We start from the raw sequence: 12,444 nt of genomic DNA, 5'->3' as shown, positions 1-12,444 counted from the left end.
AGCCATCTCACCAGACCTCATCCAAATGGAATTAAGCTTGGAATGAAAAAGAACAATTTTATATGTTAAAAAAAAATACTCACTTCCATTTACTCCAAGAGGGAATGGGTAATCTTGAACAAAGACAAAGGATGTGTATGTAATCAGGACAAAGAAGTAAGATGTTTTACCATTTTTATCAATATTATATATATTTTAAACAGTGGCTTGCAACCATGGTTGGTCAACAGTTCACTCTGCTCTTCATCTTCCATAATTCTTCAGTAAACCAAGGAGTTTGCTGGGGCTAAGTTGAAGAAAAAGACACCAGGGACAATTTCATTCAGCATCCTGGCCAGCTCTCTGTTCAGAGTTTGGTGTGATACAGAAAATCTGCCTGCAAGATAGCTGCGGAATTCAACTGTATCTTAGACAAAAAAGGCTTTATTATGCACAATCTAACATTCAACAGCAACAATCTGAAGCTATGCCATTCATCCTGCCAACTATTATAGTCCATATAGTGTTGAACAATTAACAATAGTCACCAGGAGCCAGCATATATATTTAATAAATTATTATTGTTTTTATTATTACATATGTCAAAATGAATAAAAAATATAATATATGGAATTCCTAAATAAAATTTAATCCTTTCAGTTTCATCAACTTCCAGTGTAACAGAGGGCAAATATCCCTTTCTGTGTGTTTCACAGTGATAGAACATAGTATTTTTGTCTTCTGTAAAACAATTTTGATTTTCCTGGTCACATAGTATGGTACAGATGCCTTTGATTTGAATTGGTGTACCTACAATCCTATGATCTATAGAGTTTTCTCTGAGTATGGTTTCTGTATTTTTGAGGTGTGAAACAAATGAAAATGGTAATAATATAATAACCTCAGTCCTCATTATCCATGCATGCTGTTTCCAAAGATTTGTTATATGTTTCTATTAAAGTGTAACCCATTTTTGCTCAAACCTAGTCTCATCCTGGCTATATGCAGCTCTGCATAATCAGGAAAAAGTCTGAGAGCCATACTAATGCTGACATGACCTACATATGTTTTTCTTCTTGCAGTGTTTGCTGTGTTCTCTATGATATTCTGATAATAGATCACATGATTTCACTAGGATCAGTGCTTCAGCCATCATGGTTTCCATTTCTGTAGGGGTTTGAAGAAGGCAACCAGGGTGGGAGTGCTGTGGTGTGGTAGGAGAGAAAGAAAGAGAAAGATTGTAATAAAAACTGATAGGGTGTGTTAAAGTGAGCTGACTTTCTTCCTGTTGGTGCCAATATAAATCCAGATAGAAAAGTGGATTTTTTTTTTAAAAAAGAGTCTTTTTAAGATTGGTTATTGTATTGTTTATTGTTTTATTTTTGTTGTAAATGCGGGCATTGGTCAGGAAATGAATTTCATATTATTGTCATATTTGTAAATGGTCAGTATTTGAGGCAGTTGCTAAACAAGGTTTACCTGAACCTGCTTTTTTCTGGTTTTGACTTTCTCACTAAGTTGACATTTTCCTATATAATAAAGAGAGTAGCTTGCAAAAGAGCTGTTATTAGAGTATTCATTTGAATTACTTTCAGCTCAAGTAGCTGTTTCATTAGTCGGAACCTTGACATCAAGAGCAATACAAATTTAAAGAAAAAGGAAAATAAAAATAAACAAAAGTAAACATTGGTATTATTGGTTCCTTTGAACAATAAGAGCCATTAGACCCAGTAAATAGCGAGAAGTGATGGAAACCAGTTGGGAGCCTGTTTTTAGGCCTCCTGCCCCATCATTTGTTTCCTATGTTCAGGGATGAGTACTGTCCTGTAAAAATGAGTTTCAATTGGCTACTGTAAGTTGAATTGATTTTAACTTTGTTTTAAACTAGCACCAACTGTTCCATTTTTTCATTTTGCTATTGTTTATATATTACTTTTCATCCATTAGGAAGAGTGTTTTTAAGAAATCTTGTTAAAAGACCATTAAATAATATTGGAAGTGTGAAGAGAGATGACATCACTTTCTTTCTCTAAACGGCAAAAGGGATTTAGGACATGGTCATTATGTGTTTAGTGGAACAAAAGGAATGATAAAACAATATTTACAGTTATGCAGAATGGGGGAAAGTTTGATTTTTAAGACTTAGACATGAAGAACTTACCAATGCAGCTATAAAAGTGGGCTCTGAGAGTTCTGGGAAGCCACACATCTTAAAAGTTGCTGAGCTTGAGATACACTGTTTTACTTCCCCAATCTGACCTCTTCCTACAGCTTGTTACAGTATGCATTTATTTATCAAGGGATTTGGAATGAATGGACTGTCATAGTGCAGGATATTTTAATGAGGGATAGTCTATTGGAGTTGATTTCATAGTTGCAACCAGAAGGCATGGAACTGCATGGAATTCAAACTGAAATGATAACACAGATTGGAATTTTCTTAGTCCTAAGTAAGACACGCAGCACATCAAATGTTACTTCATTGATGATTGATTGATATTGTTGTCCATTTTGCTGAGGTAACTATTTGGGGCTTTTCTTTGTTCTCCCAGAAAATGCATTTAGACTGAAGGAAGACATTGGCAGCAATATCTGTGTCTTTAACCTGGCAGAGTTTCCCTGATTCTGATACTTATTCAGCTTTGGTAGCTGAACTTTGTCATTAGTTAAAAGCTTCCCAGTCTGGGTGAAAGACTAGGCTCATCCATAGTTATTGCTTATTATTCTATATAGTATTACAGCGGCTCCCAACCTTTTCTATACCCCACATTCCTAGAACACTTCTGATATATTCTCGTACCCCTTACAGAAGTTCAAAATAATGGCAATGAATTATGCATATACATTATAATTTTGAAAAACCCCTGGAATATTGTCGAGCACCCCAGGTTGGGAACCCCTGTAGTATTAGGTCAAACATTTGTTGTTGCATAATAGCAGCAACAACATTTTGGGGTACTTGAAGTTTAAGGAAGAATGGTGAAACCTATCTGTGATTGTGTGCAGCACATATTATAGCAATGGCTAATACCACAAAAAAGGAAGAATGAAAACAAAGGAAATATATTGGCTTTCATTCTGTGAAGAGATAAAAAAGAAAAACTACCTTGTTTTTCTGTCTTTTATGCTTGTGAGACTACAAATTCCGGGAACTGGCTGTGTTCTGAATATTCTGTGTGTGTGTGCATGTGTTTAATTGGTTTTATCCTATTTTCTCATAGCTTTGTTGTTAGTAGAGTCTGTTAAACAATCTGAACTGCTGACATTAAAATTTGGACATACTTTTATTTTACACTTACTCTTTTGAGAGATGAGTGAAAGTAATCAAAATTATTTTGTGTGCATGACCTTTATAAATCAACTGGCAATCTCTTCATTTTTCATTTGCTTTTGAGCTCCCAGTGGTGCAGAATTGTAACAGATGGAATGAAATGTAATTTGTAGATTTTAGAATATGGTAGGAAACCGCTGAAGTCAGTAAACTCCATATAGTATAGCGTTTTTAGCTAAAAGATGTTTTGAAAAATGCAAAACAGAATGATTCTGATTTAATTAAAATATTGAGCTTCAAAATATGAAGTTTCAAAATCTGGAAAGGAATATTATATTCTTTATTCTGTTAATAAGTAGATCAAGACAGAAAAATAGGAGATTTCTTTAAAAATATACATTATTTGTATTGTATTGTTATTTCTAAGCCATATTTTATTTGATTTTATCTTTAAAATACTGAGAACAATGTGAAAAAAGGGGAAATTAAAAAGACTGATGATAACATGATAGCCATGTGATCATTTTGGAACATTAAGAGAAGCATATTTTGTGTTTGGAGAGACAACATTTATATCAAAAACATGATTATGATGAATTGTTGATAAGTGAAGCAGTAGCAAAAATTATGTGCTGGAAAGTAAATAATAAAAATTTCATAAGTTGTCCAAGGTTTAATTGTCAATTTGGAAGAAAAAAAAATCCTTCCAGAAATATTCTAAAGACATTAACAGATTTTTTTATTGCTGTTACCTCTAGTACAGAACCAAAGCAAGATTTTTAGATAAATGAAATATTCACCAGTGAGACAAAGTTAGATATAACAGAGAGACAAGGAAGCCTTCAGTAATCTGCTTAAGTTATTCCAGGTTTCAACCTTTTCTATGAGTGCCTGTGTAATAACATTCCCTTTGGAACTAATCTTATGAGTGTATTTATATAGAAAAGGAATCTTGGGAACGGAAATTCACATCTACAATACAAGATATTCTTGTTGGTTTTACCTGTCTTCCTCTAAGAAACTTATATATTCCCTTTTTGTTTATTTTATCTATGAATCTGAAATATTGGTTCATACATGTGAAATTGCCTGATAGGGTTGAATCTGAAATTGGTGTCAGTACTTCAATTCATCTGCATTAGATGAGTAGTAAAACTATCTCCTACATTTAGTCTTCAGTTCAGAGCGTTCTAGATTAGAATATTTGTTTAGGTTCCAGAATTTCTTAAGTATTTAGAGGTAGTCTGTTGGCTTAACCAGATCTAGGAGGTTATACAAGTTTTGTTTAAGTTTTGCTATTTGTAAGATGTTACTCTCACCTCTTGACCAGGATATCCAAGACATTTTCTTGCTTAAAGTAGAATGGCAAAGGATCATATCACCATTTCCGAAGGTCTATCCTTTGGTCAAAAATCACCTAATGAATTTCAACTCCTGTTCCTATCTAGCTGGTCATTAAATTACACTAACTAAAATAAGTGTTAGAAACAACCTCGTAAGTAAAGATTATATTAAATAATCTTTGGCATGCAGCTTTGCACACACAAACATGCATTTGGGTTTGTAATCCATAATTCCAATATTTTAAAGGCTGCAGTCCAAGATTTTCAAGCTTTATACATTCTTTATCCTGTTTATTTTAGTAAGATTTTAAAGTATTTTTTTTGGCTTTGAATTTTCTTATATATATATATTTAGAAAATGATTTCTGATGTTATTTTTGTCAAAGCCTTGGTCTTTATGTTAGAACTATTCTGTTACATCTTTGATTATGTGAAATAATGGATGACCCAATTTTCTTTTCTTTTCTTTTGCTATCTGTTCAGTATATTGAAACTGTTGGGATTAACCAATTTATAAGTTAGAGGACTTTTTTTTTAAATTGTATTTTTCCTGACTTGGATATAAATTATATCAGATTGATATGTAGATCTCAGACATAAAGCTGTCCTTGATGATGGTTAAGCACTCTGTTGTTATTCTTCTTTAAATGACTAACCTGGACTAAGAGATTGGAGCAAGAGGTATTTTGCAAAATTAAACCTGTTTCACCTGAACATGTTTTAACTAGTTAATAAGAAATATCAAAACAAAAAACAAGGCAAAAGACAAAAGTCAAAACCCTAAGGTCAATGAGCATTCTTTCTGAAAAGTTAGTATTTGATGTTTAAATTTGTTTTGGGGGGTCTGTCTATAACATAAGTTTTAATAACCTAGCTCAAATGCAGATTTCTAATTTTCAATTAACTTAGGAATAATTTTGTTTGCTAAAATAAAATAAATGAATGACAAGTCTGAACCTTGAAATGTTCTAGATAGAGCTTTTTAAAAAATTCCAAATTTTTTCAAAAAAAATAATAATCATGTGGCAACTGTATAGCTCAAGCTTTAAGTATTAACTTTTAACCTTTGACCTTACAGATTTTAACCAATGAAATGTCTCTTTAAACTTTAAAGGAAACAATGATAACGAGCGCCTGGCGATTGCTAGACAGCGAATTCCATATCGGCTTGGTCGAGTAGTTGATGAATGGCTACTCGACAAAGGTAAAAACATTGATTAAAACTTCAAATAAAAAAATAATTTGAACATAACCAAGTAGTGCATTGTAACACCAATAAACATAAAACAATAAATTTTTCAGTAAAACTAAATTAAAAACAAATTTTAAACAGTTAAATGTAGAGTAAATATTTGCATACAGTGTATATAATAATTTCTATACATTTTAGTGGTACCGCCTGTTTAACAATCGTACCCTGTTAACTTAAGGTTAAAGGGACTGTTAAATATAATCCACTAACTCAATCTATGAAGATATTCATAGCAAATATTAATCAAAACTGATAAATTATTCATAGATTATGTTACATATTCCTTCAGCTAAATTATTAACTAAATATCTATATATGTATGTAGTTATGAGATGATCTTCCTGAAACAAACAAAAATCATTTTTTTAAACTATAGGTTATATCTTAAATAGTGGGCTGTATCATTGCCAAACAAGATGAAGTCCCTTTAACATTTGCTACCTTCTAAGGAGATTTTGGAACAAGCACTAATTAAAAGAGTTTAAAGTTGTGTGCATGCTGTTATTATGAGCAGAATCCAATCTGCAAAAAAAGAATATTATGTTTACGAATATTCCTATTGATAATGGGTTTTCACTGGTGAGGATTTCTTTTTTAAAAATAGCAATGTGACATGACTCTTCATTGATATGTGTATCATTCCTTGAAATTGTTTTTACATTAAAACATTTTTATTTTGTTGCTTTTTTTTCTTTAGTTGATGGCCTTGCTGAAAGATAATCAGACATTTCTCTTTCTCTCTTTTTCTTTATCATTTCTGTTTGTTTCTGAAATGCTCAGCATAGAATATGTATCCCATGCCTTCTCAGTGTCTACATGTGTGTGTATGCCTTTTGTAAAGGAGTAATTCAACTTTCATATATGAAGTCTTTCTATTAGAAATATATGAGCTATTCTTACTAACATGTTTTAAAACAGATAGCCTTATAATAGCATAACATAAGCAGAGATATATCTTATGCTTCAGTTTAATTCTTTAAGGCTAACCTTTATTCAGCATCATGGTAGTTTCCATATTGCATAGTTTTACACAGAGAAATGATTGTATGAAAGTAATATCATATACTTATATTGTGCAATCCTTGAATATTGCACATTTTGTATGATAGCCCTGACTATCTGTCCCCACCATATATTTAAGATAAAGAAAACTATTTGGAAAATGTTTGAGGGGAAATAGTGGGAAATAAAGTGAAGTGGCAATATTAACAAAATTCTCAGTTCGCCTTTTTGTCATCCCCCCCCCACACAAAACAGAGCTAAGCAGTTACATATATAAAACAGTACTGCATTCCATAACACCTCATTAAAAAGCATATGAAATATGAACAGATTTCCTTTCTTATACTTTATTACTCTCATCCTCCACCCCATATCTGTTAAAATCATCCTCTTTAAGAGTGTGGTGTTCACAATCAACATTTTTTGCATGTATGTAATATTATTTTCACAGGGCGTCAACTCACAATCTTCAATAGCCAAGCAACGATAAAAATTGGAGGCAAGGAGCGAGGTCATCCATTTCAGGGTCAGCTTTCTGGACTCTACTACAATGGTTTGAAAGTCCTGAACATGGCTGCCGAGAATGATGCCAACATAGTGATAGAAGGGAATGTCAGACTCGTTGGTGAAGTGCCTTCCTCTATGACAACTGAGTCAACTGCCACTGCAATGCAATCAGAGATGTCCACCTCAGTCATGGAAACTACTACCACTCTGGCTACCAGCACAGCTAGAAGAGGAAAGCAACCTACAAAAGAATCCATTGTTCAGGTTAGCCCACTGTGATTTCATTTTTCGATCTGTGGTTTTCTTTTTAGATTTTCAGCATATACTTGCCTTTAGTAGATGAAAAAATCTTTACGGTTATAATCATCAGACCATGGATGCGACATTGACTTAAATGTTGTAGAAGGAAAGCTATGTTGATGTATGGTATGCATGTTTTAATGAAATAAGCTATAGCTTATAAAAATGTATGTTTTTTAATATTTATTAATCAAAAAGGTGTTTTTAAATAATTAAGGTAAAAAGGTATTACCAGATTCCTTCTGGTTTTTGAATACACAGGCTGTAGCAAGTGCATTCTCTGGGAGGCCATCATGTGATAACAGTGTGCCTGTGCTAATACCCAGAAAACCAGGGTATTATATTATTTTCCTTATATTAGCTTGAAAAAAGCAGATAGCATCAGGAATAAGGAATTTATACTTTAAAACAGCAACTATGCTAAAATTAAACATTTGGACTATGAGCACAACTAAAAAAGCAGAATTCTGTCCTTTTCAAATTGAGCAAATTAATATGTTTACCTTGAATGCTTAGAAATAAGGAATGATACTTTTACTTGCTCCTTGTTAAACTCAACTGTATACCTTATACAGGAGCAACAGTATAAGATATTTCCCTCCTATGTCAGGTTAATGGCCTGTCCAATCCTTACCTGTCTCCCAAGCTTTCCGTTGTTTGTACCTGAGCCTTTCCTAGCCTAGAAACCTAAAATTTCTTGCATGCTATATGGCCAAACATACATATAAAATGAAATGTTGGTTGTTACACTGATTGTAACAAAATATAATGAAATTTCCAAGCATGAAGCAAGTGAGTCTCTGGATGCAAGTATTCATATTACTTTACTAAACATATCCTGAATTTGGCTTAGTGCCCTTTGAAGTTTGGGCTTAGTTTGAAATGAGCTCAATTTTGTACCATTCTAGGTTTCCAGTTCTTGTCATTGTCAGCTTAACCTACCCCCTTAAGGTGAGGCCTTGTAAAAATGGGATTGAGCAGTGTGAGCTATTGGTAAAATCATACTTGACTCTTAACAGATGTTGAGATGATGTTGAGTCATCCAGGCAGCCTCACTTTCAAGAGTATATAAGGTGAGGAGTGTTTGAAGGTAATCACATTCACAATAAATCAGATTGAATATAGGTTTAACAAATAGGCCATTCTCTAAAATTATTTATTCATCAGAATGTGTGCAAATGAGAACTTGCAGCATGATGTTGTGGTTTAGAATAATTTTACTTGGTCACTTCCAGCATACTCTATTCCACTTTTTCTTCTACAGATATTGAACATTATATGGTCACTATGCACACTTAATTGGGCCATTTTTGTGAAGGAAATAAATTATTGCTTTACTATATCCTTTCCCTCCCTTGTGAAAATTATTAGTTGTTCCATTTGAATGTCAGTGCTTCTTTCTCACTCTGTGTTACTATCAGTATCATACCTGGTTTGAAATAATCCAAGTAGACAAACATTTATGATAAATTGTTTCTACTTACAGAAAATTCTAGCACCTTACTGCCTTCTATAGAGCATTTGCATTTATGTAGCCCAAATATGGTTTAACGTACTTCTTGGCTACATTGTTGTCATGAATTTGTCACTGGAATTCCCCATCTGAATATATAAGAATTACATCATTATTGCATCATCCATGTATATGTATATTAATGTTATGCAGTATAAATTGTACTTGAGGGGGGACTGGCGGTTATCAGTATAACAAAGGTGAGTAGGAAGATATTTTAATTATCCAATTCTGAAGGTAATTTAAATCTGAAGATTCAAATTTTGTTCTTTCATGAAGTATAAGGCAGGTGGCTTTTGTGTGAGATAACTTTCATTTCATTCTGTATCATACTTCCTAAAACATATGTAAGTTAGCTAAAACTTACATGTGTAAGCTGTTCTTTATGATGAACCGAGCATACAAAACTGGTGGTTTCCTGGATTTTTAATGTTTCAGGAAATAAATAGGTTGCCAGTGTTTTACAGCCTTTGTTCTTGTATTTTTCATAGGCAACATGCATATAAAGATGAAACAAGTGAAGATTTGTTTATGGTATATACAAATTAGACTGCAATGGTTGTACTTTATCTGGAGACTCCTGTCCCATCTTAGGCACAAAACCATCTGTTTGATCTTGGGTCAGTTATTCTCCCTCAGCCCTAAGACGAAGCCATTGGGAAACCATTAAGTGGTTTCATGGGGAAAGTCACCCGGAGTCAAAAATAACTTGAAGGCAAAACTTTTTTTTTTACTAACAACAGCTAGATTGGTGAGATTTAAAATAGCTTTTCTTTTTAATAGTATGATTGCCAAGCTACCCAAAGCCAGAATAAGACAGGCAACAAAATTAAACAAAAAAAAAGTTGCAGTGTAAAGTGTTCCAGTTCTAACCTATTAGGCAGAGCCATGACCTTTGTAGAACAGGCCATTCTGTTTTTTTCATCTTTATCTTTTATTTTCCAGAACATACCTTGCCTTCTCAAGCTATCGATTTAGCATAGTTATAGCTGGGATATCTTATTGCTGTTCTCTTATCATTGTTGCTATAATTTTATTTAATGTTAAATCTGCAGTCTTTGGTTGTCCAAAGCCTTTAGGTGGCTGATGAGGTTTTAGTTACAAAGGGATTTGCACTTGGAAAATGACTTTGCTGCTACTGTATTTATTAGATGAAAATTTGGAGAAATGTTACTCCAGAGATGCTAATGCTAAATAAATACTTGTCTTCAATGTCAGCAGGTTTGGGGTTCCTGATTATCCTTATCTAAAATATATCCCATAATTAAATCCTTTATTTGATTTTTTCTGTCCTTGTTGTTGTCCTATGCTGAAATAATTACAACTTGAAAAATAGACATAGTTGGCAAGTATCCTTTTTAGGCTATCAACAGAACTTGAAACATTATTTTTGTTTGCTTGGATTTTTTGTTTGTTTGTTAATGGCACTGGAAAGTTGTAATCACATCAGAAGGATTAAGAAGGAAAGTAAGTAAAAGTTTGGGGGAAATGGATGGGTATTGATAGTAATAAGCCAGCTGGGAGAACCTTGGCCTATAAAGTGAGATGAGATCAAACCATGGCTACTCGTAGCAGTATTCTAGAGAAATCTTGCTTTAGATTTTTCTAACCACCTGAGGAGTAACTCACATAGCAACTCTGTGATTATCTCAACTTTGTGGAAGAGAACTGTGGATGATGAAGAGTTATTCATACAGAGAAGTGATCAACTGAGCAAGATATTCTGACAGTTAGTATGATATGAAGAAGAAAGAGAAGACGGAGGATGAAAAATGAAAGGCTGCAAGAATTAGGCTCTGAGAAACAAGTGGGGTATGGAGAGTGTAGAGAATAGCTTTGGTAGAGAGAAGGAAGATCCATTGTCAAGGCAGCAAAAAGATAAAGAGCCTGTAGAATAAATAGATTTATGAAAATGTCAAAGATAGGCACCCCCTAATTCACATAATATATGAAAGAAGGAGGAGGGGAAGCACGTTAAAACCTACAAAAGTCTGTTATTATAGCCATTCTTATTAAGAGTAGTTCTGTTATTATAGCTATTCTTATTAAGAGAAATACTGTATGTATTTCTCTTTCTTGTATCTTGTAGGGTTGACAAAGAGAGGGAGGTAGAGAGCAAATAATAGTTCTTTGGGGTAGGTACAAAGATATAAGTGATTTAACTGAGTCTTGCGTTGGATCCACAATTAAATGGGATTATTGGGAGCTTTGGAGAAAAATGGGAGTATAAAAAAAGAGATATTTATACGGATTGGCAGAGAAAGAATAGCAAGAGGTGTGAGGCCACTCTCAGTGAAGAATGTTTGAAACCAATCCTCATTTACATTTGAATGAGCCGTGGTGGCGCAGTGGTTAGAATGCAGTACTGCAGGCTGCCTGCAGTTTGGCAGTTTGATTCTCACCGGCTCCAGGTTGACTCAGCCTTCCATCCTCCCAAGGTTGGTAAAATGAGGACCCAGATTATTGGGGGCAATATGCTGACTCTGTAAACTGCTTAGAGAGGGCTGTAAAGCACTATGAAGCGATATATAAGTCTAGGTTTAAGTGCTATTGCTACATTTCCTTGTCCTCAAGCCAGAAGCCTTTGGACTCTGGCTGGTTTTGCTGAATGCCAGGTCTGCCGTTAATAAATTTTCTCATATCCATGATTTTATTTATGGATGAGAGAGCAAACCTGGCCTATATTACTAAAGGGGAAAGAAGGACGTGTTCCCCTTTATAAACTGTGTCAGCTGGCACAGGAGAGGAAAGGTAACAGTTGCCATCTGGGAATCTCTGATAGCATTTAGAGGCACTATTCCACAGATAACTAGATGTGAAGCATTGTCTGTGTGGATTGCTTCTAGGACAGGTTGGTTTTGTCCCCTCTGATTAGGTCCAGCAGCCTTGCAGTATCCTTGACTGGGCTGCTGGACCTCATCACAGGACTGGCAGTGAAGTTTCCCAGGCAAATAGTGCTGAGTGATATCAATTTATCTTCTATGGTGAAGAAGGTCAGAGCTGCCCAAGAATTCATAGCCACCATGGATGTGTTTCAGATCATCAAAGGCCTAATTCATGTAGGAGGACATACATTCCATCTGGGTTTTATTTTATGGCAGATGCAATGTTATGTGAGGATGAAGGATATAACATGAAGGATATAACAGCTGCCAAAAAAGCCAACACAGGCTGCATTAACAGAGGGATAGAATCAAGATCACGTGAAGTATTAATACCACTTTACAATGCCTTGGTAAGGCCACACTTGGAATACTGCATCCAGTTTTGGTCACCA

General features: G+C 34.1%; 1 protein-coding gene across 18 annotated transcripts in view; it reads left to right on the top strand.

The window, feature by feature from the left end:
- The window catches only part of NRXN1 (neurexin 1), an 846,948-nt gene that overhangs the window by 719,076 nt on the left and 115,428 nt on the right, over positions 1-12,444 (top strand). For 11 of the 18 annotated variants that reach the window (XM_029283671.1, XM_029283673.1, XM_015813679.1 and 8 more), the window contains 2 exons: positions 5,708-5,797; positions 7,299-7,618. In XM_029283671.1, coding sequence (XP_029139504.1) covers positions 5,708-5,797; positions 7,299-7,618 — 410 coding nt within the window. The remainder of the gene's footprint in view (positions 1-5,707; positions 5,798-7,298; positions 7,619-12,444) is intronic. The other 7 variants (XM_029283682.1, XM_029283681.1, XM_029283678.1 and 4 more) reach the window with 2 other exon arrangements.

Source organism: Protobothrops mucrosquamatus, unplaced genomic scaffold, assembly GCF_001527695.2.
Source record: "Protobothrops mucrosquamatus isolate PMUCROS unplaced genomic scaffold, P.Mucros_1.0 scaffold181, whole genome shotgun sequence".
In the NCBI taxonomy this organism is placed as follows: domain Eukaryota; kingdom Metazoa; phylum Chordata; class Lepidosauria; order Squamata; family Viperidae; genus Protobothrops; species Protobothrops mucrosquamatus.
The sequence above is the reverse complement of the archived record's forward strand: the minus strand, read 5'-3'. Positions and strand labels throughout refer to the sequence as shown.